The sequence below is a fragment of the Fimicolochytrium jonesii genome (genome assembly GCF_025526975.1).
Source record: "Fimicolochytrium jonesii strain JEL569 chromosome Unknown EV422scaffold_50, whole genome shotgun sequence".
Classification (NCBI taxonomy): Eukaryota; Fungi; Chytridiomycota; class Chytridiomycetes; order Spizellomycetales; family Powellomycetaceae; genus Fimicolochytrium; species Fimicolochytrium jonesii.
Window position 1 is genome coordinate 81,980 of NW_026515717.1, and position 26,641 is coordinate 108,620.

Consider the following 26,641-nt stretch of genomic DNA (forward strand, 5'->3'; position numbering starts at 1 on the left):
TGTGAGATGCATTGCATTATGGCTAGAAGACGCGTACTTCCAAATGGTTGTTTTGCGAGGGACTTAATAGAGCCTCAGTAGCCTCCAATAAGATCACAACCGTCATCTACCGTCCGCTTGAACCTGAACTTCCGTTCATCGGCGTCAGTGGGCCCTCCAAGCTCCGGCGGGGTAACCGTCCATCTTCAAGGGCTCTGGGACCAACAGCTGGGCTCTGGGACCAACACCTCATATGCTGTGACTTAGCGACTGATGTCCAAAGATGCATTAACTTGATCTGGAAGGGCAAGACCTTGTGAATATGTAGGTATCCTCCATGATATTCATTACGTATAGTGTTATACACTATACATGCAAGTCCCATCCCCGCCCAACCCAAAGTCCCGTCATCCAAAATGTACAACCAAAAGTATCATCTTTCCATCACCATGCCCCACACGCCTTGAAGATCTCCTACACCTCAACCCCCCGCGTCCCCGACCCATCCTCCGCCGAAGTCCTACTACTCCTCCGCTCGCCAATCCCCGGCAACGGCGGCTGTGAGTCCACCTTACGCACCACCGGGCGCGCGCGCGCTAGTACGAGCTTAAGTGGGTCGGATGTTGGGTTGCCGGTGGGTGGTGTGGGGGTTGGGAGCTGGTTTGCGTGCTGATGTTGCGGGAGAGGCGGTTAGGAAAAGCGTACGATGAGGGCGTAATGGGGTTTAACGTACGGATGAGGCAGGTATCGTGGCATCGTCTACAAACCCATGCCCGGTGGACACCCCACTATCCAGCAGTTTGACCGTGCTTCCACTCTTTGACCGCACTCCCTGATCTCCCATCTGTTTGGATCCCTTCAGCTCGCCCACCCCAGGAGGTCTAGGCCGCCGCGCCGGTTGTTCTCCCTGCGGGCGTTGTCTCAGCTGTTGTGGTGTTTGCGCCCCCCTAATATTCCCTAACGTTCCTCCTCTCTTGTTGATGTCCCGCGATGTTTCGTGATGCCGTTGTGAGTGACCGCTCTCCTCGCCGCGCGAGGCCAGAGGATGGATTTCCGCGGCTGGTGAGGGGGATGATGCGGCTGGGGAGATTTTTACTCGTGCTCTATATGACATCTTGGTATTAGGCCCGGCCATGCATGATGCGTGAAGTCATCTGTTACGTACCCTTGCCCCGTGCGGGTAGTAGCTCCAGGCTTCTTCTTCATTACATTCATTATACTCGGGTCAGTCACCTGGACCGGTCCTGATGTGACTGGCGGTAACGGTGCTCCTCGGTGCCGATTTGCTGAAGACTCTCGTCGCCGGCCGCCAACTGATGCAGATGATGCGGTGGATTTCAGGTCTGCTCCTGAGCCCTGCGTGTTTGGAAAGGAGAAATTCTGACTTGATCAAAACCGTCTCCCAATCACAACCCCCACGTCCGCTATGCAGCCTCGCTGACTCTGATGCGCAAACCAGAAACCCACCGCATGTCGCTTCTCCCTCCCGCCTGCCGAAATCACCGACGCGTTTGAGGATCTAAACGTAGCAGACGTCGCACCAAGCCCAGACCCAGCAGTCGACCCCATCGTTCGCCGTCTCGCCGTTGGAATCTGTTCATTCGCAATTTCCCCCCATCGCAGAGGGTCGGCGGGGGAGACTGCTTTATCCACTAGACTTGCTGCGCTGCTTTGCTTTGAGAGAGATGTGATGCCGCCGGGTGAGTGCGGTGCAAGAGTGGTGGTGTGTCTGACGGCGGATGAAGTGTCCTGGGTGGTTGTAGGGGTGGCGCTAATGGATTTGCGGACGGGTATTGCGCCGGGGGCCCAGGAGTCAATTATTGCCGGTTCTGGTTCTGTATGCGGTAACCAGATGTGAGTAGGCACATCCATCGCTGAAACTCGCCCACTTTGTCCGACCCACCATCATCGGGCCTCCAAGTCTCCTCCTCAATCCCGCCATCATCGCCCTTGAAAAACTCCCACTCAACCAACTCATCCAACGCCGCTTTTGCAAACTGGACTGCGTACGGCAGGACTTGGCTCTCGATATGGCGTTCAAAGAGCACGTCCTGCGATTTGGCGACGATGCGGTCGACGAGGGAGATGATGAACAGCTCGGTTTCTTCGGCGGCGACAATGGAGAGGTATTCTTCTCTTGTTGCTGTCATTTTTGGGCGACGTATTGGGGGAATGGATGAATAGGGAGGCCTCGAGGGTCTGCTCTGGCTTGGCCGGTATATGTCTGCTCTGCCTGCACCCCACGCGTTTTGCGCAGAGGAAGGCGAGTGTTCAGACATTTCAAGCAGCGAGGTGACAAACGCGTCGGAAGGCTGTCATCCAATGGGCTGTCTGACAACCCGCGCACGTAACCCTAACTGAGGTTATTTCGCGGGGTTGGCCACACGTCCCATTGGCCCACGGGAACCCTCCGTGGCCTTCCCATTGGCCAGCCTTCCCAGATGGTGGTGGCAGTCCAACTGGTTGTAATGTAGTCGGCGTCGGTTGAAGTCGTTACGAGTCCCTGGTGGGGCACGTGATCAAGCGTCCTTCGTCCGAACCCCTCGTCCGAAAGAAAGGACTGCGATGTCGGATCTGGAACCCACCAAGTCGGCCCCGCAAATTCGGCTCCAAAATCCTGCCAATCCCTCCCGACTCAAAACTCGAAGCTCTCCTCGACCCATCTCTCCAAACCCACCCGGAAATGCTCGGCGGCGCCATGCGTCGTTCAGGAGCCTCCAGTTCGCGCGGCACAGGGTCCAGCAGCAGTCGTCGGCAAAGCACACACAGATCACGCGGACAGCCCGACTCATACGAAGACGACCAGCAAATGGAGGAGGACTTTGACGAGGAGGAAGACTCGCAGGCGATGGGAGAGACGGAGCAGGCGTTGGAGATGTTGGGGGGGAAGGATTTTTTTAATAGTCAGCAGACGGAAGAGCAGAGGAGAGTTATTAGGGCGGAGTATAGGGAGTTGTTGTCGATTACGGAATGTAAGTCTTGGGGCGGCGGATGAGAAGGGAGTCAATTAAGAGGCGATCGACTGCGAGGGGACTGTCGTATTGATCGGGCTTTCGATTATCTTGTTACCTGAAGCAAATAGAAGTGAGATTACGGCGCAACAACTGATAGATACGGTTGGTCGCGCTGGGCAGCTCTTTCAACAAGGTGAGTATGTGAACAGATATATGCACCGTCGTCTTGCAAACCTTGTCCGCTTCATGCTTAACGCAAAACCTATCTTTCCCATGTAGTATTCACAACACACGAAGCGACACTAGACTCAAAAGTGCTAGTAGCAGCAGCAGACCTCGCCGTCCAAAAAGCACAGCGAATGCGACTAGATGGCGGCACCTTCAACATCGATGACTGGCTAGGGAAGGTAGTCATAACCATGAATGGCAACGCGCAGACGATAGCGGAGAATGAGGACGAAGTTGAGGATGACGACGAGGAGGAAGCGGATGTCCGAGGTGGATCAGGGGCCGGGTTGTCGAGATTGGATTGGTCGGCGTTGGGGAAGGCGGCGACGATGTGTTTACGACGGGTGCCGACCATCGATTTCATGTACGAGCTGGATGTTTCGGTAAAGAGGGGCCGGCTCAGGAATGACGGCTGATGGTTGTTTCGGATGCTGCAGGTTAGGGCCATTAGCGGTTGAGCAGACTGTACGGACTCAGCGACGAAAAGCCGCCAGGCTGGTGAAGAACAAGGAGGATCTGCAAAAGCCCCAACAGGTGCGTATCGTGCTCAGAGCGTATTACCAACCCATGACTTAACATCCCCCATTTCCCCACACAAAGCTCGGCGAAAAAGATTTCCAAAAACAAGAAAACGAAACAACGGCCCTCGTCAAAGAGATCTACATGGTCCTCCAAGATCTCGGCACCGTCCCGTTCTTTGAGTTCATCGTCAACCCGGAATCGTTCGGTCAGACGGTCGAGAACCTGTTTTATGTCAGTTTCCTGATCCGCGATGGGAAGGTGCAGGTGCATGAGGATGAGGATGATGGGGAGCTTATGCTGGGTGCGTTTTTGGTTTCATATTGAAAAAGGAGTGGGCGTGCTATGATCACGGGGACGGATGGAAACGCCGCGATGGAGAATGTGGATCCCGCACCAACCTTATTCCCCCCCAACTCACAGACATAGCAGACCCACCAAGCGATGAAAACGGTGGAGACGCCCAACGCTATCAAGCAGTGGTCGACATAGATATGCCAACCTGGCGGGTGAGTCTCCGCTCCCTTCTCGTGCGTCCACGCCAATCGTATACCTTGCTAATCACCAACCCCCTCTTTCATTCAGGACCTCATTGAAGCGTACAACATCACATCGTCGTGTATACCCACCCGAGAGAAGTCTAATTTCGTGGCGCAAAGCGGGCGCTGGTATGGATAGATCACCATCTCCATTTGTTGTAACATTCGTGTTGGGGATGACGTGTCTGGCAGACACGGGCTATGCCATACGCTATTGTCATAGCTATACCATCCCCCTTTTGTATATATCATCCACGTTGTCTCTTGCATTCGGAGGTCAATAGATACGAACTCACACCGTCGTCATTATGCCTACACGTCTTTTCGAGGTCTAAGTTTATATCAGCTGTGATTCAACCTCCGCGGTAATGCATATGTACACATAAGCCAGACGTAGGATGCCGAGGATGCATGTGGCGTCTAATGCTGGTCTATACTACAGGGGTGTGGCAGAATGCGGAATAATGAGCTCGCTCGCGGGGGCGAAAAGGCCCTGGTTTCGCGCTATAATAATATTAAATCGGGGGCTCGTATTCGAATCGCTTTCAGTAAGATGCGTGGTTGCCGCGGCGGTGATAACGAGGGATGCAGGTCCGTGACGGACGATGATATTGATGGTGGGGTGGGTAACATCGGCTCGGGTCGCTGCTTTATTCCCTCGCCTGCACAACGCCAACCTGCGCCGGCCGCAAGCACCTGTTTCCAAGCTTGTATCCGATCTTGGCCACCTCAAACACCGTGTTCGGCTCCTTATCCGGGATAGGAGCCTGGAAAAGCGCCTCATGGAAGTTAGGGTCAAACACCTCCCCCTGCGGGTTGAACACCTCAATGCTAAACCGCTTGAACGTCGCCTGCAGATTTGAGCGGGTCATGTCAACTCCCGTGTAGAGGTTCTTCAAGGCTGCGTTCTCTTCCAGTTGCGCCTGGGGCACGGCTTTCAGGGCCAGGTCGAGGACGTCGGCAACGGAGAGGAGGTCTTTTGCGAATTTGGTGATTGCGTATTCTTTGGTGTCGGCGACTTCTTTGCGGGTGCGTTGGCGGACGTTTTCGGCGTCAGCTAATGCGCGGCGGTAGACATCCTAGAGGGAAGATGGCATAGGTTAGACATGCGCTCTTGAAGTTCGGTCCTTGCACAGAGCGGCCGGGCATTACCTGTAGTCCAGCAATTTGCTTCTCCTTCTCCGCGAGCGCAGCCTTCAGCTCCGACTCCGTTATTGTCTTCGGCTCGTTAGCCGCAGGGCCTTCCTCCTTTGTCGTCTTCTCCGCGGTTTGTTCCGCACCTGCAGCAGCGTCCTTGGGTGCTTCTTCCGTCGGTGCGGTGGAATATGTCCGGCTAGCCAAGAATGGTGACGACCGGGCGGTGGTGCGGCGAAATATGGTGGGGTGGGAGAAGGTTTGGGAGAAGGTGGATGGACGGGCGTGGAAGAGTGCTGCTTCTCTTTGCAGAGAGCGCTTGATCACGCGGAAAGATGTGTTCATTGCTGGAATAGGTTTGGGCCGAAATGCGGTTTGATCGCAGGGCTTACGAGTCTGTCGTTTGTTTTCGACGAGTGCTGGGGGTGCCGCTTGTGGCTTCTGATATTTTGCGAGCGGGGGATGATGGTCCGTGCTGTGGAGACCTTTTTCAAGACGAGTTGCGAGCAGAGTTGCGAGCCGAGGTGCGAGGGGAAAAAGAGGACCGCCTGGAAACGCACACGCGATCGGAATATTGGCGCGCTCCATTTGACGCGGAAGTCACTGTGTTGCCAAACCCTACATACCGTTGTGTGCATTTCGTTGAGCAAGATGACGACGGCGGCGCTACCCCTTTGGCGAGACCTCGTCCTGAAAAGGCTGACAGATCGAGACGCAAGGGAGAGAGATGCTTTCGTAACCCTGATCGCCGCCCGTACGTATTAGGGTTATCACTTTAATAGAAATCTTGTAGTCTGACATAATTCCGCAGATAACTTGGCGGTGCAGAATGTAGCGTCATTGCAAAACGATCTCCACGCTCTGTCGTTAGCGGCGAAGAATGGCCAGGGGTCACCTGGTTCTGCAGAGCATGGGTGAGCCGGTTACTCTGTTGACGGATTCTGGTCCTTGAAAAAGTCTCCGAGAGCTGCCTGCTAATGTTTTTGCAGCAACCACGGCGAACTGGCAGGCCAAGTGGCCAACTTGGAAACTCAGATCAAAGAGCTGAAGGACGAACGGGCGGATCTGTACAAGACACAGGGACAGAACGCGCAGAAAATGTTGGAACTCATGGAGGCTATGCAGAAGGCCGACGGAAGCGTTTCTGCGCTTGAAGAGGCGTACGTACTTGGGCGAACTGCTGGGGTTGGAGGAAGAGCGACGGCTGATCTAGGACATGCAGAAACCGGGCCGTCACCACAAACCTGAACACCGTCTCAGCCCGTCTGAGAGACGTTCAGGAGCTGATAAAGGAGAAGGATCACGTTATCCAGGTAAGCCATCGCAGCCCAAGATCTCAGTAGTCGCACCGTGACTGATAGTATTTTACAGATCCTGAAAGACGAGCTAGCAACACATCAGTTAGAGCTCGTACAACGGGAAGAACAGCTGTCCGAGAAGGAGAAACGGGTGAAATCGTTGGAGGCGGAAAACGGGACCCTTATCGAACGATGGATCGTGCTTAAGCAAGAGCAGGCGGCGCGGATGAATGAGGCGAATGAATATGTTGAAATGTAAGGCGCACTGATGCCGGTTTTGGCGTTGCCGTTTGTGGTCCGGGCTCACCTTGAGGGTTTTCAGTGCGTTAAAGTCCAAAGCGGCGAGCCCCAGGCAGCTTTCTTCGGCTGACATGAAGTTTGATGCATTGTGAGTCGCCCGAACCTTACCGATGGACGGGGCATCGCCTTTGTCATTAAACCTACTTCACAGCCCTGCGGCACTGCCCACCGTAACCAATCACATTCCGGCAAAGCTTGTGCGGAGAATGGTAGGCTCATGTCTGATTTTACCGCCCTGTCAGCTGTCTAGTGTCTTCTTTCGCTAAACCTGTTGTACGATACAGCAAGCACACGATTCAGAGATCAACTGCGTGCAAATCAATGGCGACGGCAGCATTGTCGCTACAGGAAGCAATGACCGAAAGGTTCTTTTGTTCGATGTGAAAACTGGTAAACCTTCAACTCTACTATGCCTTTCCTGAAGCTTGATCGGAGGTCTTATTATCATCCGTTTAGGCGCCCTCAAATCAACGTTGTCTGGCGCGACGCAAGCCATCATGTCACTGACTTTCGACAATTCCGGGGAGCTGGTCATGGGTACCAGCAACGATAACTCCGTGAAGCTTTGGAACGTCGCAACGGCGAGGCTGAAGGTAGTCTGGCACATGAAATTCAACGATGAGCACCTGTCATTTGCTCGAATCGCCTTCCTTGCAGCACACCCTCACTGGACACATCGGAAAAGTGTTTGCTGCGAAGTTTACAGACTCTGGCCGCGTGGTGGGTGTCGCACGAGAAAGCATGCGAATCGTGTGTTGAAAGTGCGCTCACCTGGGGGAACCACCAACAGATATCGGGCTCGCACGATAGAACCATCAAGATATGGGACCTAAACAGAGGCTTTTGTACGCATCTGCACTCAGAGCTCTTGTGCTCTGCCATACTTTGCTGACATTCATCACAGGCACTAGCACCATCTTCACACTGTCCAGCTGCAACGACTTGTGTCTGCTCAACGGAGACGGGTATGAAATCTGGAGACCGCGGTATGCGAACGTGCATGGGACATCACTCACCAAAGCGCGCACACACAGAACGACAATAGCCAGTGGTCACCTGGATCATAATGTCCGTATTTGGGACTCGCGATCCGGGTCATTGATTAGAGAGCTGTCCGGGATTCATTACGGGCAGGTGACGAGCGTGGCCATTCATCCAAGTAAGTTCAAGAATGGCTATATGTATCACTGCAACGACCGTTAGATTGACACTGACTGTGATACCGTAGCTGAAAACGTGCTCTTGACGACATCCCGGGACAACACGCTGAAGCTGATAGATCTAAACACCTATCAAGTCCTGAAGACCATCTCGTGAGATCCTCAACCCTCGGGACCTCAATTCCTTTCCTCCAAATAACGCTTGCGCATCCACTAGAAACGACGCTTTCCGACCGGGAATGAACTGGTCCCGATCATGCTTCAGTCCCGACGGCCGCCACATTGCGTCCGGGTCACAGGACGGCGCGGTATTCATTTGGCACAGTGATGGACGGATTGAGAAGGTTTTGAAGGAACATAGGTGGGTGCATGTTCATTTTGATATTCCCATAAAGGTCTTTTGTTGAGTAGCGTTTTGTACCGGTTTGCTTATGATTTGTATTGCGCTGCAGATCTGCTGTATGTGGAGTTGCGTGGAACTCGAAGGCGTTTGTTAGTGCTGAGAAGGATAGGGCTGTGATATGGTGGGGCCCGTAAAACGGGCAGCGAGAGAACGTTGCCCTTCCAAGGTTCTGTCCATCTGTGTTGCACCGACTAGATTATTCTGAAGCATCCGTAGTGCATGATAGGTCTGTAGTGCAAAAAGCTGTCTCTCCTTCTAATTGAAGTCAATGACCGTTCCACAAGGCGGAGAGGACGCGTCGGCGACTCGGCGGCGCACTGACTTGATCTCGAGGAGAGACAGCTTTTTGCTACCTGACTGTACGGTACGAACCTAGCATCTTCACTGTTCAGGCGATTGCGGTGGACATTTCCATGTCCTCAATGTCCATCGTAAGTTTGACGTTTCGAAGGCAATGATCAATAAGGGCGTATTGTATTGTATATTTGTGTAAAGGCCTCACTCTGCGCCATAATGTGATACCACTCCTCCAAAACCTGTACACGATGTTTCCAACAAGAGAACCTCCAAAAGGCAACGTTCCAGAGCATCATATCCCAAAAATCTAGATCCCAAACAGTCTATACCGCGGTATCTTCCCCCATCTCTAAAAATCAATATCATCCCCCTCCTCCTCCCCCTCCTCGTCCTCACCAAACACAAAGCTGCCCTCATCCTCCTCTCCATCCCCACTCTCATCCTCCTCGTCCTCCTCCTCCTCATCCCCGCCCAATCCCCGCCCCTCGTCATCATCATCACCGTCAAGATCCGACTCGCCATCGTTGGATTGAAACTCGCCGGGCGATGCGGAGCCTGAGACGGACGCGCCCTCCTCGTTCTGGAACTCGAGGTCGACGGAGGAGGAGGTGCCGTCGAGGGTGCGGAAGGATTGGGAGCGGTGGCTTGCACCTAGAAATCATAACACATTTTCCCCAATCAACACACAACCCACAGTCACAAAATCCCGCCATATTTATTTTTGGAACATACCTTTAGGTCTCGCCAACCTCCCCCCGATTCCCCCACCACCGCTACCACTCCCACGCACGTCGGACCCGATGAGAGAGGAGGAAATGAGAGAGCCGCGCAGCTCTTTTTCGCCGCGGAGGAGGCGCATTTCTTCTTCGTGGAGGCGGGATTGCATTTGGCGGAGGGATTCTTCTGTTTGCTGTGTGAAGAATCAAAAGAGGATATGTCGGCTTTGTGAGAGATGATACAGGCAAGAGGGGAGGAGGGCAAGGATGAGGTTATCAGACGGACCTCGAATTTATCCTGCTCGAGCCGTGTATACTCGTCCAACTGCTGTTCGAGGAAGGTGAGGTTGCGGAATTTCTCCATGTAGGTTTGGTACAGCTTCGTGAGGTCTTTTTCGATGCGTTCATATTCGTCCATGTATGCCGGTCTGCATTTGAAATTTAACCATACATCACAAAGTCACGCGATCCGAATCACATTCACGCAAAGGACGGTGAGACATCCCGCACACATACCTAACACTCTGCAAACTCGCCAACCGTTTCTGCGCCCGTTCCAGCTCGACCTTCTTCTTCTCAATCTTGGCGACCAGACTCCCTTCATCAGCCGCGAGGTTATCCAGGGCCTGCGCCGTGGCGGAGATCTGTTCTTTGAGTTTCGTGAGGGAGGTGGTCACGGTGGATTCCATGGCTTTGAGCTCGAAGGGGCGGGAGATTACTGTTGCGCGGACGTCCTAAATCAATGGGAAGGGTGAGTGGGGCATGGTGGGCGGATGAGTGACGGAAGGTACGTACCTTGAGTTCGATTTCCTTCCCGAGCGAGTCGTAGAGTTTGGCGCCGCGTTCAGTGATTTCGGTTGCTAGCACGCGGCAGGTCTTGAGTTGCCCGACTTTGCTCGAGATGTCCAGTGGGAGTACGCGGCCTAGGTCCTATGATCAGCGAATCGTTAGCTCACCGCGCAAATCGCTTGTCATCCACAAGTGGAACTGAGCACGGCAGTGACGGGCGTATCGCGTCGTTGGTTGGATGGTTGGATGGTTCGATGGTTGACCGGGCCGCTCCGCTCGCAAAAGATCTAACGCTCGCTGAGGCTCGCTAAGACCGTGGTTAGGGGTATTGCGCCTGCGGCGCAAGGAACTCGCTCTGCTCGCGCTCGCTTCGCTCCCGCAGCCGTTCGCTCTGCTCGTCCTCGCGGACTCCCGAACTCGCTTCACTCGTTGCAGACAAGCCTCGCCACGCCTCACTTCGTCTCAACCCACCTCATCACCACCACCCCCCGACTTCACCACAACAGCCTGATAAAGCACATTGGCAATCTTCAACAACTCCCTAACCGCGGTCCCATCCGCCATGTACAATTTCCTCGTGTTGAGTCTTAGATGCGCTTTCGGAGCCATGAGTTGGGCAATGGATTTGATAAAGATGATGCGGTCCTGCTCTGTGTCGACGTCTTCGTGGACTTCTGCTGATGGGTCGTAGCTGGGGGTGGGTGAATCACAGAAAACATGAGTGCCGGGAAAGGTCACATAAAGGGCATAGGTAGAAAGCCACACCTCTTCACCAGCCACAGGAGAATATCAGCCAGCATGTCAAAGTTGGGCAAGCGGAAGGATTCCATGGATATGAGCTTGGGGTAGCCTAGTGATCGCATCTTTTCTGTGAATGCTGGATGTTTGTTGGGTTGGAAGGTGTCAATAAGCTTGCGACCAGGGTGGGCAGACGCGACGTGGGTGATGGACATCTTGGGAGTTTGGGAGCTTACATCTCATTTCTCGATATGACATTTTTGCGAGAGCGGCCTTAAGAGGCGATTGCACGTCGAGTGAGTGTCTTCGAGTGAGACGGTGCGGTTGTTATGGACAGTTCGGTGGGGGCTCTCAGCAGGGTGGTTTCCTACGTTACTGTGCTAACCACGGGAGGTAACATTGACACCCTCAATCACGGCATCAGTCGCCGGTCGCGTCGCAGAGAGTCACAGGGGGCAGACATATGGACACTGACAGCAATATATTTATTAGGGTTAGGGTTAGGTTAGGGGTAACCTAACCCGTGGTAACCCTAACCCTAAACCCTAACCCTAACCCTAACCCTCGTGTGTGCGTGAATGGACTCCATTCGGAGGTTGCTTGGTAAGCTTCTCTATTTTTCTTCTCGAAGGAATAAATAACAGATAACCCTAGCTCCCTTTCCCTTCATCTCTTTTTCACTCGAGTGCACAGATCCTAGAACGAAAACAGGCTAAGCGCACACTCCGTTCACAACATTGCACTCTCATTGTGCATCAACACTGCCCTAATTCATCGCTCTTGCCACAGGTACGTTGAAATCTGGGTTCCATGGTGATTTCCGTCTATAGAACGGAAAAGGGAATTACTGGGCGCCGCTCTGAACGAGAGGCGACCGGTTTGGGTTTTCACCCAGCGCATTAGGTCGCACAACAAGGAGACCTTGAACTCACGTTCGCCCTCCTCCCCGGGGTAAGACACAGACCCACACTTGTGTATACGCCAGCGGCATCATCACCATGGACAAAAACGACTCTCAGTACGACAACGACTCTCAGCATGACAACGACTCTCAGCATGACAATGGCACGCCGTCCCAGTCCCACTTCCGCAACGGGGAGGGGTCTGAAAACCACGAGAAGGACAACGCTCAATCCCCTGAGCGAACCATTCTTTGCCGCATTCCGAACCTTCCCGCAAACCCCACAGATGATGACATTGCGGAATGGGAAGAGAGTCTCGCTCACGCCGAGCAGGTCGTTGCCTCTATCGAGCGAGACAACCAGGCTGCCATCATCGCCGCCCTCGGACGAAAACGGGAAAGGCTTATCGAGTGTCACCACGCCGCGCTCGCTTTGGTTAGAGAGCGCCGCAAGCATACACATGCCGAGATGGCCGAACCTGGCGTGCCCAAACACCACCGTCTGGACACCATTCACACCAAAAAGGCCCCCGTCGTCCTCGCGCTGAAGCCCGGTGAACTCCCCCCTCGCCCCCGGCTTCAAAAACCATGTGGGATCCTAAACCGGACACCCAGCCGGTGTTCATTGCAATGAGTCAGCCGCTCCCCTCACTCCGCGACATTCAAGCGGCCGAGAAACCCAAAACTAAACGTCGTCACCTCCCGCTTGCCCCGGGGGATGATGAGGACAACACTGCCGAAAGCAGCAAAGGTGGGCACCATTCCGACTCCGAGTCCGACGCTGACACCCGCGTGCGCCTCCCAACCAGCCGGTCAGTGATCCTGCTCAACATGCACCTTGCTGATATCCTCCGCGACGAAGGTGTCGTATCCGTCTCGACGCAGGAGGAGGCTGAGAAGGAACTTCAACGTCGCATTCCCAAAGTTGACGTGTTGGACGCCTACTCCATCAACATGAATCCCGGCACGCCCACAGACAATGTCCTCCTCGCGCATTGCTCCGCCGCTGAGAAGGAGGCTTTTAAGAAGGCGAAGGCGAAACACGCTCCCCTCGTTCACCGCCACCTACGGGCCTTCAAGGAGCACGCCCCCATCCTCTCCCTACTCAGTCAATCAGCCGCGCCGGGGATGACGCAGGAACAACTTGTCTCCATCGTCCAACAAACCATGTCGGTCTGCGAGGCCACTACCCTGATTGCACGCGAAACACTGACCAAGACCATCCGCGACGCCCAAAAGGCCGCGCTTGAAGCAGCGGGCTTCACCGCTACCACCGTCGACTCCATTCACAAACGATGCGCATTCGGCACAAACAGGAAGCAGGAGCTCTTCGGCGAGTTCGATCAGATGCAGGAACTTGTCGCTTCCCTCCAGGCAATGAAATCTCTTCGACCCCAGAAGCTTTTTGGTCCCCCCGGTACGCGCAGCAGTCAGCGGCCCCGGGGCAATTCCTCCTACGTCGACCGCAGGTCATCAAACCAACGGGGAGGGTTCCGCAGCAGCCCACGCAGCAGCGGATATCAAGGTGGTACTCGCGGACAAGGCTATCGAGGCCGCGACGGCGGCCGCGGCGGGTCCCACAGTCATCAACGACACAATTCACCCGACGCAAAACGGGAAAAACAGTAGAGGGATGCTCAACGGCGACGCCGGGTACGACGGATGCCCCGACTACACCGGATATACCGGATACGCCGGATATACCGGATACACCGACCCCAAGGCTAATCCCTCTCGCACAATTACCATTCCCAAACGAGCTGCGCATTCTTCAATGGCGCACACAATGGACCCGCTGGGTCAGCGGGCCACACCTCAACGAGGGATGGTGTTCAATTCCGCCAGCCGACCGTGGGTGTCGCGCGACGACTTCCTCTGGCTACTCCCGCTCCTAGAACAAGTAGAACAAAGCAACGCGACGATACGGACGCAGTGGATGGAGTGGTTGTTTCCGCACCCGCATCCCACTATACCTCCCGGCGGGCGACTAAAGCACTTTTCCTGACACTGGAAGAGTTTCTCCATCAACGACGAAATCCTGAACATCGTCGCGCACGGCGTGAAAACCAAATGGGCTCAATCCCCCCAACAAATGCGACGCTACGTCGGCGAGTACCACCTCTCAACGACCGAGCGCAATCAACTACAACTCAAACTTGACGACTGTCTCGCGAAGGGGATCATCGAGGACTGTACCGACGAAATGCGCGCCCACGGCCCGAATCTCCTGCCCGGGCACATCACCTCACCGGTCTTTATGGTATACCTGTTATGAATGGGCGGAGCCGGTGGAAATAGAGGCGACTTGTGGTGCAGGTTGTTGACAGGTATTCAGACCGAAACAAGAACTAGAACAAGACTAGGAAGAACTGGTGTTGATCTGCTGGGGGATCAGGAAGTGGGGAGCTCAGGGGAGGCGGCTATTTATGTTTTTCTGGGAAGGCTGGGGAAGCGTGGGGAAGCAGAAGGGTACGGAATGAGAGGGAAGCCAAGAGAAGCGCCAAGGGTGGGGAAGCATAGAAACAGAAGACTGGGGATGGGGTGGCTATGCTGAGGCTGTGGGCGGGTACGTGGGGAAGTATGGAGAAGGGTTTGTAAGCGCCGAGTGTTGGGAGGTGTGGCTACGTGCGGCTGCGTGGAGAAATGAAGGCAGTGGCAGGTGTGGGGTAGCGCGGCTGCGTGCGGCTGCGAGGTTTGGCAGATGTCAGGTTTTGACAGGGAATTGACATTGACTGACTGTTGGGATGCTGTCATGAGGTAAGCGCATGGTATGGACGCGTCGTCCATAACATCACCCCCTCCTTTAGCCACGGCGTCCGGATGTTGTTTTGATGTTGGCAGGCTTTGGCCGGGGTTTGTCGGGGTACTTTTGGTGGAACTGGGCAACAAGCTCTTGACATCGGGCAAGGTGTTCCACTGGCTCCCATGTGTTCTCCGAGCTTGGCCAACCCTGCCACTTGATGAGGTACTGAAGCTGCGTGCGTCGAATACGGGAGTCAAGAATGTCTTCCACAATCCATTCCTCCTGTCCTTTGACTTCTTCTGGTGGGGTGGGTTCTGGCTCAGTTCGCTCCGGAATGGTGAAACGTGGTTCAAGAAGGGAGACATGGAAGACGTTGTGAATTTTGTAGGATGGGGGAAGCTTGAGGCGATATGTGACCGAGTTGATCTTCTCCGTGATTGTGAAGGGGCCAATCTGACGGTGATCAAGTTTCTGGGAAGGTCGGAGAGTCTTGAGATTCCGCTGTAAGAGCCAGACACTGTCCCCGGGTTTCATGTCTGGGCCAGGTGCCCTCTTAGCATCGGCAAAGCGCTTCATGCGTCCTTGGGCCTCCTTGAGCTCAGTGGCAAGCTGTTCATGGATTTCCTTGAGATGGTTGGCACGAGCTTCGGCTGCAGGATTAAGGGATTCGGTTGTGGTGGCGGAAGCCAGACTGAATCGAGGATGGAACCCATAGTTGGCGTAGAAGGGGGTTGTCTGGGTGGCGGAGTGGATGGTGTTATTGTAAGAGAACTCAGCAGAAGACAAGAGTTCCTTCCAGTTATCTTGTTGATAGTTGCAAAAGCAGCGAAGGTATTGCTCAAGAATCTGATTGGTCCGCTCGGTTTGTCCATCGCTCTGGGGATGGAACGCCGATGAGAGGTTGATCTTGGTTCCCAGGAGAGCGAAGAGACGTTTCCAGAAGTGGGAGTTGAACTGTGGGCCACGGTCAGATACGATATCGTCGGGGAGTCCATGGAGCCGGATGACATGGTGCCAGATCAGATCTGCAGTTGACTCAGCGGTGGCAGTTTTCCTGCACGGTACAAAGTGCGCCATCTTGGTGAACCGGCAGATGACAACGAGCACAGAATCAACCCCATCACTGGCGGGTAGATCCGTGATGAAGTCCATGGAAATTGACCCCCAGGGGCGGTCAGGGACCTGCAGGGGTTGGAGGAGACCGTAGGGCTTGTGTCTGCTGGTCTTGGCTTGAGCACATACGTCGCAGGACCTGATGTAGGACTTGACAAAACGCCACTGGCTAGGCCACCAGTAGTTGCGTGAGATGAGCTCCAGGGTCTTTGACATGCCGTAGTGTCCTGCCAAACGCGTGTCATGCATGTCCCGGCAGATCTCAGCACGGAGCTTGTTGGTGGGGACGTAGACAAGGTTGTTGTACAGCAGAACCCCATTTTCCTTGGAGAATCGCTTTATCCGTTCTTGGTCTTCTTGAGATTGCTGGGCAATGGGGGCCCTAAGCTGTCGCCGGATGGTTTGCGCAAACACATCGGATGCCAGGGCAGCTTTGATTTGGTCAAGGAGCGAGGAGTCCAGTGGGGTCAGATAAGTGGCGGCCAGGCAGAGATGGTCAGGGGTGAGGATCGTGGTTTCCTGGGAGCGGAATGCTTCTTCCCCCTCCCTTAGCTCGTATTCAGAGCGACAAGAGAGGGCGTCAGCTTGGTGTTGCTGGGTACCAGGGCGGTATGTGATGACAAAGTCGAAATCAGCAAAGAAGATTGACCAGCGGGATTGGCGGCGGTTGAGGGTACGGGTAGTCATGAAGTACTGGAGGTTCTTGTGGTCACAGTAAACGATGACCTTGTGGCGGGCACCAATGAGGTGGTGTCGCCATTGAGCAAATGAGTCTTGGATAGCCAGGAGTTCCTTGTCGTAGATCTCATAGTTGATTTCCTCAGGAGTAAATTTGCGGGAGTGAAAGGCCACGGGGTGGAGTTGATCTGTGTCATCGGGTTGAAGGAGGACGGCGCCAAGGGCAAAGTCGGAGGCATCGGATTCGACAATGAAGGGCTTGTCAGGGTCGGGGTGAGTCAGGATAGGTGCGGAGGTGAAGGCTTTCTTGAGGGTTTCAAAAGCTAGGTGTGCAGCGTGGGTCCATTTGAATGGCAAGTCTTTGCGAGTGAGCGTGGTCAGGGGTGCAACGATCGCAGAGTACCCTTTGATGAATAGCCGGTAGAAGTTGGCAAAACCAAGGAAGCGCTGGATGCCTTTGACATTCGTCGGGGGTTCCCATTCGGTAATGGCAGCTGTCTTCTTTGGGTCCATGGAAATGCCTTGCTGGGAGATGATAAACCCCACGAACTCAACAGAGTCACGGTTGAATTCGCATTTTTCCGGTTTCGCATACAGCCCGTGCTGGCGGAGTCGTGAGAGCACCTCTCGGACGTGGTTGGGGTGGTCTTCTGGGTTTTTTGAGAAGATCAGAATGTCGTCAAGGTAGACCACAACAAAAACGTCGAGAATGTCACGGAATATGTCGTTCATGAGGTGTTGGAATACTCCAGGGGCATTGGTGAGCCCAAACGGCATGACATTATACTCGAATAGGCCGTAGCGACATCGGAACGCTGTCTTCCATTCATCCCCTGGCCGGATCCGAAGAAGGTTGTAGGCTCCCCGGAGGTCAATCTTGGTGAGCCAGCGTGCCCCTCGAAGACGATCCATGATGCTGTTAATCAAGGGCAAGGGATAGCGATTCTTGATGGTGATATTGTTGAGTCCACGATAGTCGACGCACAGACGGAGGCAACCGTCCTTTTTCTTGACAAAGAGGACTGGGGCACCGGCGGGAGACTTGGAGTGCTTGATGAACCCCTTAGCTAGGTTCTCTTCAAGGTAGTCACAGAGTGCCTGCATTTCAGGCTCGCTGAGACTATAGATCGGGCCGAACGGTGGCTGTTTGCCCTCTTCTAAGTCGATGGGACAGTCGTAGGGTCGGTGCTCTGGGAGGGTATCCGCGTTCTTCTTGGCGAAGACGTCCGCAAAATCTTGGTATTCTTCAGGAATGATGGCCTTCGGATCTTTTGGAGGAGTGGTCGCCAGGGCTTTGGGAATCTGACTTGGTCGGATTGGCGTAGGCAATGAATGCCTGGTCATGCCTTGCCGCCACACGGAAAGCTGGGGCGCTGATAAACGATACGTGGGTCGGTGTGGGTGCTGGGTCCAGTGTGTTGGGTGTCTGGGCTAGGGAGACTGAAATCTCGTCTTGATGGATACGGATCAGAGGTTCAGGGGTTTTTGAGGGCTTCGGGCTAGGTTCTGTTGGCAGGGCATCCCAGGAGGCGTATTGTCCAAAACCGCAATGGCAGCGGACGCAAAGAGTGCGAGTCTTCCAGTGTAGCTCCACATCATGGAGCTCAAACCAGGGAAGCCCCAGGATGATTGGCGCATGCGGGGAACATGTCACATGGAACACCACCTCCTCAAAATGGTCGTTGACCCACATGCCCAAAGGTTGGGTGTGATGGGTAATGGAGCCCGCATGGCTGGGACGTCCGTCAACCAGTTCAAGCGCAATGGGGTCCTCCTTCTTGACAAGTGGGATGCGGTGCTTGCGGGCATAACTTTCGTCGATGAAGCACGACATCGCACCGGTGTCGAGTAGTGCTGAAAGCTGAACTGGAGCTCGCTGGGCCGATATCTGCAGGGTAACAGGGTACTCGAATGGTGAGGATGGGCCCAAAGTCCGCATGGGTGAGGGTATCTCAGATAGGAGATTGACATTGTTGGTGGTCAGGAGAAGGGTGTTGCTGGAGATGCCAGGATCGGAGCAAGGTTTTGTGGCTTCTCCCTTGGCAGTACTTGCGTGGTGAGAAGGCCCAGGACAGGTGTTGCCCAGCTGCTCGGCCTTTACTGCAGCTGGACTTGGGCAAAATCCTGGATGGGTGCAGGTTCCTTAACCGCGACATTCGCCGTGCGTATCTTGTTCGGGCAGAGTTTGGCTATGTGGCCGGGTTTACCACAGTAGAGGCAAAGTTTGTTTGTGATGCGGTGTTGGCGCTCTAGCGGTGTGAGGGGTCCTCGCGGACGAGCAGCGTCAATGATCATAGGGTCGTCTGGGCGGTTGTCGGGGCTCATGAGGGTGGGGCTAGTGGTAACTGGCACATATGGCTGTCGGTTCCTGCTTTGCTCTAGACGGCGCTCAAACAATCGGGTGTCACATTGGATGGCCTGTTCCATCACGGTGTCGATTGAGGCGGTAGGGGCCATCGTGAGCATTAAGTCCTTGACGTCTTCTTTGAGGCCGCGACGGAAGGTGGCAATCAATGCCTGGTCATTCCACGACACATCGCATTGCAGCTGTCGGAATTCAGCTACATACTCTGTTGCTGCACGGGTTTGTCGAAGGTTCTGGAGCTTGTTTTCGGGTGTGCGGGTCCTGTCGCTGTCTCCAAAGACTGCTTGCATTTGCTGGATGAAATCATCCAGGTTCGTAAGGGAATGATGGTCTTGTTCGACAAGGGGCGCCAGCCAGGCCTGGGCGGTGCCAGTGAGGTAGGTGCCAATAGTTCGTATCTTGGTCTGATCGTTGGGGTAGCGCCTGGGTTGGAGGGCGAACATGAGCCGGATCTGGTTGAGGAACCCACGGAACTTGCTTCGGGTGCCATCAAATTTGTCTGGGAGACTGATTTTGGGTTCGGGGGCGTGGGTGGCAGGGGCAGTGGTCTGGGTTTGCGCTAGTTCGGCTTGTAGGGTGGTATTCTGTGATCGAAGTTCATCAATCGCATTGCACATGGCTTGCCAGGCTTCGGCCGTGAGGGGAAGGGCGTCGGACATGGTGATTTGGCGTGGAGGTACAGCGGCTGGGGGTTGTTGAGCAGATCAAACTGTTATGAATGGGCGGAGCCGGTGGAAATAGAGGCGACTTGTGGTGCAGGTTGTTGACAGGTATTCAGACCGAAACAAGAACTAGAACAAGACTAGGAAGAACTGGTGTTGATCTGCTGGGGGATCAGGAAGTGGGGAGCTCAGGGGAGGCGGCTATTTATGTTTTTCTGGGAAGGCTGGGGAAGCGTGGGGAAGCAGAAGGGTACGGAATGAGAGGGAAGCCAACAGAAGCGCCAAGGGTGGGGAAGCATAGAAACAGAAGACTGGGGATGGGGTGGCTACGCTGAGGCTGTGGGCGGGTACGTGGGGAAGTATGGAGAAGGGTTTGTAAGCGCCGAGTGTTGGGAGGTGTGGCTACGTGCGGCTGCGTGGAGAAATGAAGGCAGTGGCAGGTGTGGGGTAGCGCGGCTGCGTGCGGCTGCGAGGTTTGGCAGATGTCAGGTTTTGACAGGGAATTGACATTGACTGACTGTTGGGATGCTGTCATGAGGTAAGCGCATGGTATGGACGCGTCGTCCATAACAATACCAACCATCCCGCTCAAAATGGCGCCAGATTGTCGACTACACGGGCGTAAACGAGCAGAGCCCGACGGGGCACTTCAAAATGGAGACGGTGAAAACTGTCCAGAAGGTGATGGCAACGGCAAACTGGGCAAGCAGGACAGACCTGGCAGATGCGTACAACCTCATCGCCAATCACCCGCGAGAACGAAACCGGTTAATGCTCCGCACTCGCGGACGCTACTACCGCGCAATTGCGATGCTCTTCGGACAGAACCACGCCCCCAAAGTCTTCACAAAGACAATGAAGGCCATCCTAAAGATAGTACGCTACAACGGGCACACCATTCTCGCGTGTGTCAACGACTTCCTCAATGTTGCGACGACACAACTCCATCGCCTCGAGGGGATGCTGTTCACTCTACGGCTGATGCAACTCCTTAGCTGCCTCTTCAAGTGGGCCAAATGCGACATCACCCCATCACAGGCGACACGCTACGTCGGCTGGGAATGGGACCTCACCCTCAAAACCATGCGCCTTCCCCACGACAAACTCCGCGCCATGATCCGGCTCCTACGTCAAACCAGTCGCCGCACACGCATTCCTGCACACCAAGTAGCCCACATCCTCGGCAAGATTCAGGCCATCACGCCGGCAATCACGATAGCGAAAACGTTCTCTCAACCCCTCACCTGCGCACTGCGAAGAGTAGTCCAGAAGAAGACCTTCGACTGGAAACGGGAAGCTCGTCATCCCCGCGCATTCTGCGTGATTCCACCCCCAACACGCACTCTCATTCGCGAATTTGCCAACAACCTCAGCGCGTGGAATGGGAAAGGCCTGCTCATCAAGGACACCGACTACCGCATGTTCGCCGACGCATCCCCCAACCACGGGTGGGGTGGCAATTGTCAACATCCGCAGACGGGCCAGCTAATTCGCATCCAAGAACGGTGGATGCCGGAGCTGATTCAACGGTACTTCCCCGAGTTCCCATTCGCCGCTCTTCAACGGGCAATTCGGCGTCAGAAGCGCGACCGTCTAGTCTCCAACAACGTCCTCAAAGCCATAGCTCAAGTCTGCACCGTCGACCTCCTCTGCGAGCGTCATGGATTCGACTTCTCCAAAGCGCACGTCATCCACATGACCGACAACACGCCGACAATGTTCTACTTCAACAAAGGCGGCGGCCGCAAAGATCACCTCTTGCAGGTAATCGAGCACCTTCTCCCCCTCTACCGGCACCAGAACACAACATGGCAGGCGCTCCACATTCCCGGCAAGGAAAACATGATAGCGGACCTCGATTCCCGTCAGCAGAACGATCGGAATGACTACTAGCTCAACCCGCGCATTCTCCGGCAGATTCAGGGCCGGTGGCAGGTGGATCACACAATGGAGCTGTTCGCGACGGGCACAAACCGCAATCCCCGCATTCCACACTACTGCACGCTGGACCCGTGGGATCCCCAAGCATTTGCCGTCGATGCTTTGCAGATATTTTGGTCTCATCACGTCTGCTATGCGAACCCCCAATGGCTGCTGATATCGAGCATCACCCGCAAGATCATCAACGAGGAAGTCCACGACCTGACCCTGATAACACCGTTCTGGCCGTCGCACGCAGCATTCCCGCTCCTTCTTCGCCTCTCAACTGCCGACCCAATTCCGATTCCGTCCAAGCCGAAAGTATTTCAAGCCCAGAGCGGCCTTCCTCTTCGCAAACCGCCGTGGACCCTCACGATCGCATGGCGGTTATTCGGTATTACAGCGCACAGCGAGGCCTATCCCAGGCAGCTATCAACATCACGCTCCGCTCCCTTGCGAACAACGCCAATCACAACTCGGTCTGGCGAATCTACGTACGCTGGTGTCTACAGCGGGACGTTGATCCCATTTGCGCCGGCCATTCATCGTTTCTGAACTTCCTCACCGACGTTCATTCCAAGAAGCACCTCACCCTCAGAACCCTGCAAGGTTACCGTATGGCGATCGCGAATACGCTGCAACACATTACCGGCGATGAAACTATCAGCACCGCGCCCAACATTCAACGCTTTTTCAGAGGCCTCGCACGTTCGACCAAGCCCACCGAGAAGGCGTATAAGACCATCTGGGATCCGGCAACGTTATGGCGGTATATTGCTCGCCGACCACGGCTCAATACGCTCGAATGGCTCTCCTCACAGCTCGCCGTCGTTGTCATGCTCACCATGAAGTGTCGCCCCAATCACCTCGCGACCCTCATCTGTTATGGACGACGCGTCCATACCATGCGCTTACCTCATGACAGCATCCCAACAGTCAGTCAATGTCAATTCCCTGTCAAAACCTGACATCTGCCAAACCTTGCAGCCGCACGCAGCCGCGCTACCCCACACCTGCCACTGCCTTCATTTCTCCACGCAGCCGCACGTAGCCACACCTCCCAACACTCGGCGCTTACAAACCCTTCTCCATACTTCCCCACGTACCCGCCCACAGCCTCAGCGTAGCCACCCCATCCCCAGTCTTCTGTTTCTATGCTTCCCCACCCTTGGCGCTTCTCTTGGCTTCCCTCTCATTCCGTACCCTTCTGCTTCCCCACGCTTCCCCAGCCTTCCCAGAGAAACATAAATAGCCGCCTCCCCTGAGCTCCCCACTTCCTGATCCCCCAGCAGATCAACACCAGTTCTTCCTAGTCTTGTTCTAGTTCTTGTTTCGGTCTGAATACCTGTCAACAACCTGCACCACAAGTCGCCTCTATTTCCACCGGCTCCGCCCATTCATAACAGTTTGATCTGCTCAACAACCCCCAGCCGCTGTACCTCCACGCCAAATCACCATGTCCGACGCCCTTCCCCTCACGGCCGAAGCCTGGCAAGCCATGTGCAATGCGATTGATGAACTTCGATCACAGAATACCACCCTACAAGCCGAACTAGCGCAAACCCAGACCACTGCCCCTGCCACCCACGCCCCCGAACCCAAAATCAGTCTCCCAGACAAATTTGATGGCACCCGAAGCAAGTTCCGTGGGTTCCTCAACCAGATCCGGCTCATGTTCGCCCTCCAACCCAGGCGCTACCCCAACGATCAGACCAAGATACGAACTATTGGCACCTACCTCACTGGCACCGCCCAGGCCTGGCTGGCGCCCCTTGTCGAACAAGACCATCATTCCCTTACGAACCTGGATGATTTCATCCAGCAAATGCAAGCAGTCTTTGGAGACAGCGACAGGACCCGCACACCCGAAAACAAGCTCCAGAACCTTCGACAAACCCGTGCAGCAACAGAGTATGTAGCTGAATTCCGACAGCTGCAATGCGATGTGTCGTGGAATGACCAGGCATTGATTGCCACCTTCCGTCGCGGCCTCAAAGAAGACGTCAAGGACTTAATGCTCACGATGGCCCCCTACCGCCTCAATCGACACCGTGATGGAACAGGCCATCCAATGTGACAACCGATTGTTTGAGCGCCGTCTAGAGCGAAGCAGGAACCGACAGCCATATGTGCCAGTTACCACTAGCCCCACCCTCATGAGCCCCGACAACCGCCCAGACGACCCTATGATCATTGACGCTGCTCGTCCGCGAGGACCCCTCACACCGCTAGAGCGCCAACACCGCATCACAAACAAACTTTGCCTCTACTGTGGTAAACCCGGCCACATAGCCAAACTCTGCCCGAACAAGATACGCACGGCGAATGTCGCGGTTAAGGAACCTGCACCCATCCAGGATTTTGCCCAAGTCCAGCTGCAGTAAAGGCCGAGCAGCTGGGCAACACCTGTCCTGGGCCTTCTCACCACGCAAGTACTGCCAAGGGAGAAGCCACAAAACCTTGCTCCGATCCTGGCATCTCCAGCAACACCCTTCTCCTGACCACCAACAATGTCAATCTCCTATCTGAGATACCCTCACCCATGCGGACTTTGGGCCCATCCTCACCATTCGAGTACCCTGTTACCCTGCAGATATCGGCCCAGCGAGCTCCAGTTCAGCTTTCAGCACTACTCGACACCGGTGCGATGTCGTGCTTCATCGACGAAAGTTATGCCCGCAAGCACCGCATCCCACTTGTCAAGAAGGAGGACCCCATTGCGCTTGAACTGGTTGACGGACGTCCCAGCCATGCGGGCTCCATTACCCATCACACCCAACCTTTGGGCATGTGGGTCAACGACCATTTTGAGGAGGTGGTATTCCATGTGACATGTTCCCCGCATGCGCCAATCATCCTGGGGCTTCCCTGGTTTGAGCTCCATGATGTGGAGCTACACTGGAAGACTCGCACTCTTTGCGTCCGCTGCCATTGCGGTTTTGGACAATACGCTTCCTGGGATGCCCTGCCAACAGAACCTAGCCCAAAGCCCTCAAAAACCCCTGAACCTCTGATCCGTATCCATCAAGACGAGATTTCAGTCTCCCTAGCCCAGACACCCAACACACTGGACCCAGCACCCACACCGATCCACGTATCGTTTATCAGCGCCCCAGCTTTCCGTGTGGCGGCAAGGCATGACCAGGCATTCATTGCCTACGCCAATCCGACCAAGTCAGATTCCCAAGCCCTGGCGACCACTCCTCCAAAAGATCCGAAGGCCATCATTCCTGAAGAATACCAAGATTTTGCGGACGTCTTCGCCAAGAAGAACGCGGATACCCTCCCAGAGCACCGACCCTACGACTGTCCCATCAACTTAGAAGAGGGCAAACAGCCACCGTTCGGCCCGATCTATATTCTCAGCGAGCCTGAAATGCAGGCACTCTGTGACTACCTTGAAGAGAACCTAGCTAAGGGGTTCATCAAGCACTCCAAGTCTCCCGCCGGTGCCCCAGTCCTCTTTGTCAAGAAAAAGGACGGTTCCCTCCGTCTGTGCGTCGACTATCGTGGACTCAACAATATCACCATCAAGAATCGCTATCCCTTGCCCTTGATTAACAGCATCATGGATCGTCTTCGAGGGGCACGCCGGCTCACCAAGATTGACCTCCGGGGAGCCTACAACCTTCTTCGGATCCGGCCAGGGGATGAATGGAAGACAGCGTTCCGATGTCGCTACGGCCTATTCGAGTATAATGTCATGCCGTTTGGGCTCACCAATGCCCCTGGAGTATTCCAACACCTCATGAACGACATATTCCGTGACATTCTCGACGTTTTTGTTGTGGTCTACCTTGACGACATTCTGATCTTCTCAAAAAACCCAGAAGACCACCCCAACCACGTCCGAGAGGTGCTCTCACGACTCCGCCAGCACGGGCTGTATGCGAAACCGGAAAAATGCGAATTCAACCGTGACTCTGTTGAGTTCCTGGGGTTTATCATCTCCCAGCAAGGCATTTCCATGGACCCAAAGAAGACGGCTGCCATTACCGAATGGGAACCCCCGACGAATGTCAAAGGCATCCAGCGCTTCCTTGGTTTTGCCAACTTCTACCGGCGATTCATCAAAGGGTACTCTGCGATCGTTGCACCCCTGACCACGCTCACTCGCAAAGACTTGCCATTCAAATGGACCCACGCTGCACACCTAGCTTTTGAAACCCTCAAGAAAGCCTTCACCTCCGCACCTATCCTGACTCACCCCGACCCTGACAAGCCCTTCATTGTCGAATCCGATGCCTCCGACTTTGCCCTTGGCGCCGTCCTCCTTCAACCCGATGACACAGATCAACTCCACCCCGTGGCCTTTCACTCCCGCAAATTTACTCCTGAGGAAATCAACTATGAGATCTACGACAAGGAACTCCTGGCTATCCAAGACTCATTTGCTCAATGGCGACACCACCTCATTGGTGCCCGCCACAAGGTCATCGTTTACTGTGACCACAAGAACCTCCAGTACTTCATGACTACCCGTACCCTCAACCGCCGCCAATCCCGCTGGTCAATCTTCTTTGCTGATTTCGACTTTGTCATCACATACCGCCCTGGTACCCAGCAACACCAAGCTGACGCCCTCTCTCGTCGCTCTGAATACGAGCTAAGGGAGGGGGAAGAAGCATTCCGCTCCCAGGAAACCACGATCCTCACCCCTGACCATCTCCGCCTGGCCGCCACTTATCTGACCCCACTGGACTCCTCGCTCCTTGACCAAATCAAAGCTGCCCTGGCATCCGATGTGTTTGCGCAAACCATCCGGCGACAGCTTAGGGCCCCCATTGCCCAGCAATCTCAAGAAGACCAAGAACGGATAAAGCGATTCTCCGAGGAAAATGGGGTTCTGCTGTACGACAACCTTGTCTACGTCCCCACCAACAAGCTCCGTGCTGAGATCTGCCGGGACATGCATGACACGCGTTTGGCAGGACACTACGGCATGTCAAAGACCCTGGAGCTCATCTCACGCAACTACTGGTGGCCTAGCCAGTGGCGTTTTGTCAAGTCCTACATCAGGTCCTGCGACGTATGTGCTCAAGCCAAGACCAGCAGACACAAGCCCTACGGTCTCCTCCAACCCCTGCAGGTCCCTGACCGCCCCTGGGGGTCAATTTCCATGGACTTCATCACGGATCTACCCGCCAGTGATGGGGTTGATTCTGTGCTCGTTGTCATCTGCCGGTTCACCAAGATGGCGCACTT

The 26,641-nt window shown here is 54.8% G+C and overlaps 6 protein-coding genes across 6 annotated transcripts; 2 read left to right on the forward strand and 4 right to left on the reverse strand.

Annotated features, from left to right (window-relative positions):
* Window positions 1-28: 28 nt before the first annotated feature.
* Window positions 29-1,281, reverse strand: EV422DRAFT_371314 (uncharacterized protein). Its single transcript, XM_053066730.1, has 4 exons — window positions 1,145-1,281; window positions 713-1,082; window positions 559-648; window positions 29-277 (listed from the first exon to the last, which is right to left on the reverse strand). The coding sequence occupies exons 1-4, from the start codon at window positions 1,192-1,194 to the stop codon at window positions 107-109; spliced, it is 681 nt and encodes a 226-aa protein (XP_052920559.1). The 5' UTR covers window positions 1,195-1,281; the 3' UTR covers window positions 29-106.
* Window positions 1,282-2,231, reverse strand: EV422DRAFT_371313 (uncharacterized protein). Its single transcript, XM_053066729.1, has 2 exons — window positions 1,883-2,231; window positions 1,282-1,814 (listed from the first exon to the last, which is right to left on the reverse strand). The coding sequence occupies exons 1-2, from the start codon at window positions 2,127-2,129 to the stop codon at window positions 1,369-1,371; spliced, it is 693 nt and encodes a 230-aa protein (XP_052920560.1). The 5' UTR covers window positions 2,130-2,231; the 3' UTR covers window positions 1,282-1,368.
* A 210-nt stretch (window positions 2,232-2,441) lies between these two features.
* EV422DRAFT_549059 (Nse4 C-terminal-domain-containing protein) lies at window positions 2,442-4,535 on the forward strand. Its single transcript, XM_053071697.1, has 7 exons — window positions 2,442-2,951; window positions 3,055-3,126; window positions 3,213-3,525; window positions 3,599-3,695; window positions 3,762-3,984; window positions 4,104-4,189; window positions 4,266-4,535. The coding sequence occupies exons 1-7, from the start codon at window positions 2,663-2,665 to the stop codon at window positions 4,356-4,358; spliced, it is 1,173 nt and encodes a 390-aa protein (XP_052920561.1). The 5' UTR covers window positions 2,442-2,662; the 3' UTR covers window positions 4,359-4,535.
* EV422DRAFT_549061 (GrpE protein-like protein, mitochondrial) lies at window positions 4,536-5,937 on the reverse strand. Its single transcript, XM_053071698.1, has 2 exons — window positions 5,372-5,937; window positions 4,536-5,298 (listed from the first exon to the last, which is right to left on the reverse strand). Exons 1-2 carry the CDS (start codon window positions 5,696-5,698, stop codon window positions 4,870-4,872), a joined length of 756 nt encoding a protein of 251 aa, XP_052920562.1. The 5' UTR covers window positions 5,699-5,937; the 3' UTR covers window positions 4,536-4,869.
* Window positions 5,938-5,959: 22 nt separating this feature from the next.
* Window positions 5,960-8,774, forward strand: EV422DRAFT_582030 (WD40-repeat-containing domain protein). The gene is made up of 16 exons (XM_053073396.1): window positions 5,960-6,107; window positions 6,165-6,267; window positions 6,343-6,513; window positions 6,576-6,666; window positions 6,725-6,906; window positions 6,974-7,039; window positions 7,103-7,160; window positions 7,236-7,341; window positions 7,408-7,544; window positions 7,609-7,671; window positions 7,742-7,796; window positions 7,856-7,916; window positions 7,986-8,110; window positions 8,180-8,264; window positions 8,329-8,472; window positions 8,564-8,774. Exons 1-16 carry the CDS (start codon window positions 6,005-6,007, stop codon window positions 8,646-8,648), a joined length of 1,635 nt encoding a protein of 544 aa, XP_052920563.1. The 5' UTR covers window positions 5,960-6,004; the 3' UTR covers window positions 8,649-8,774.
* Window positions 8,775-8,963: 189 nt separating this feature from the next.
* On the reverse strand, window positions 8,964-11,454 carry EV422DRAFT_549072 (Clusterin-associated protein-1-domain-containing protein). Its single transcript, XM_053071699.1, has 8 exons — window positions 11,291-11,454; window positions 11,082-11,193; window positions 10,788-11,007; window positions 10,323-10,457; window positions 10,044-10,261; window positions 9,814-9,955; window positions 9,544-9,721; window positions 8,964-9,462 (listed from the first exon to the last, which is right to left on the reverse strand). The coding sequence occupies exons 1-8, from the start codon at window positions 11,310-11,312 to the stop codon at window positions 9,161-9,163; spliced, it is 1,329 nt and encodes a 442-aa protein (XP_052920564.1). The 5' UTR covers window positions 11,313-11,454; the 3' UTR covers window positions 8,964-9,160.
* Window positions 11,455-26,641: the final 15,187 nt, after the last annotated feature.

What these genes read in the sequence shown, in the direction of transcription:
- EV422DRAFT_582030 (XM_053073396.1), top strand. Translation starts at nt 6,005, where the DNA reads ATGACGACGGCGGCGCTACCCCTTTGGCGAGACCTCGTCCTGAAAAGG. An exon ending in GTTTCTGCGCTTGAAGAGGC is followed by an intron (nt 6,514 to 6,575) that starts GTACGTACTTGG and finishes TAGGACATGCAG; the next exon opens with AAACCGGGCCGTCACCACAA. An exon ending in CAAAGCTTGTGCGGAGAATG is followed by an intron (nt 7,161 to 7,235) that starts GTAGGCTCATGT and finishes TGTACGATACAG; the next exon opens with CAAGCACACGATTCAGAGAT.
- EV422DRAFT_371314 (XM_053066730.1), bottom strand. Translation starts at nt 1,194, where the DNA reads ATGAATGTAATGAAGAAGAAGCCTGGAGCTACTACCCGCACGGGGCAA. An exon ending in ACTACCCGCACGGGGCAAGG is followed by an intron (nt 1,083 to 1,144) that starts GTACGTAACAGA and finishes GATGTCATATAG; the next exon opens with AGCACGAGTAAAAATCTCCC. An exon ending in CCACGATACCTGCCTCATCC is followed by an intron (nt 649 to 712) that starts GTACGTTAAACC and finishes CCGCAACATCAG; the next exon opens with CACGCAAACCAGCTCCCAAC.
- EV422DRAFT_549072 (XM_053071699.1), bottom strand. Translation starts at nt 11,312, where the DNA reads ATGTCATATCGAGAAATGAGAT. An exon ending in GGAAGGAAATCGAACTCAAG is followed by an intron (nt 10,262 to 10,322) that starts GTACGTACCTTC and finishes CCATTGATTTAG; the next exon opens with GACGTCCGCGCAACAGTAAT. An exon ending in GCGAGTTTGCAGAGTGTTAG is followed by an intron (nt 9,956 to 10,043) that starts GTATGTGTGCGG and finishes TTTCAAATGCAG; the next exon opens with ACCGGCATACATGGACGAAT.
- EV422DRAFT_549059 (XM_053071697.1), top strand. Translation starts at nt 2,663, where the DNA reads ATGCTCGGCGGCGCCATGCGTCGTTCAGGAGCCTCCAGTTCGCGCGGC. An exon ending in GTGCCGACCATCGATTTCAT is followed by an intron (nt 3,526 to 3,598) that starts GTACGAGCTGGA and finishes CGGATGCTGCAG; the next exon opens with GTTAGGGCCATTAGCGGTTG. An exon ending in TGATGGGGAGCTTATGCTGG is followed by an intron (nt 3,985 to 4,103) that starts GTGCGTTTTTGG and finishes CCCAACTCACAG; the next exon opens with ACATAGCAGACCCACCAAGC.
- EV422DRAFT_371313 (XM_053066729.1), bottom strand. Translation starts at nt 2,129, where the DNA reads ATGACAGCAACAAGAGAAGAATACCTCTCCATTGTCGCCGCCGAAGAA. An exon ending in GACTTGGAGGCCCGATGATG is followed by an intron (nt 1,815 to 1,882) that starts GTGGGTCGGACA and finishes TACCGCATACAG; the next exon opens with AACCAGAACCGGCAATAATT.
- EV422DRAFT_549061 (XM_053071698.1), bottom strand. Translation starts at nt 5,698, where the DNA reads ATGAACACATCTTTCCGCGTGATCAAGCGCTCTCTGCAAAGAGAAGCA. An exon ending in AGCAAATTGCTGGACTACAG is followed by an intron (nt 5,299 to 5,371) that starts GTAATGCCCGGC and finishes TCTTCCCTCTAG; the next exon opens with GATGTCTACCGCCGCGCATT.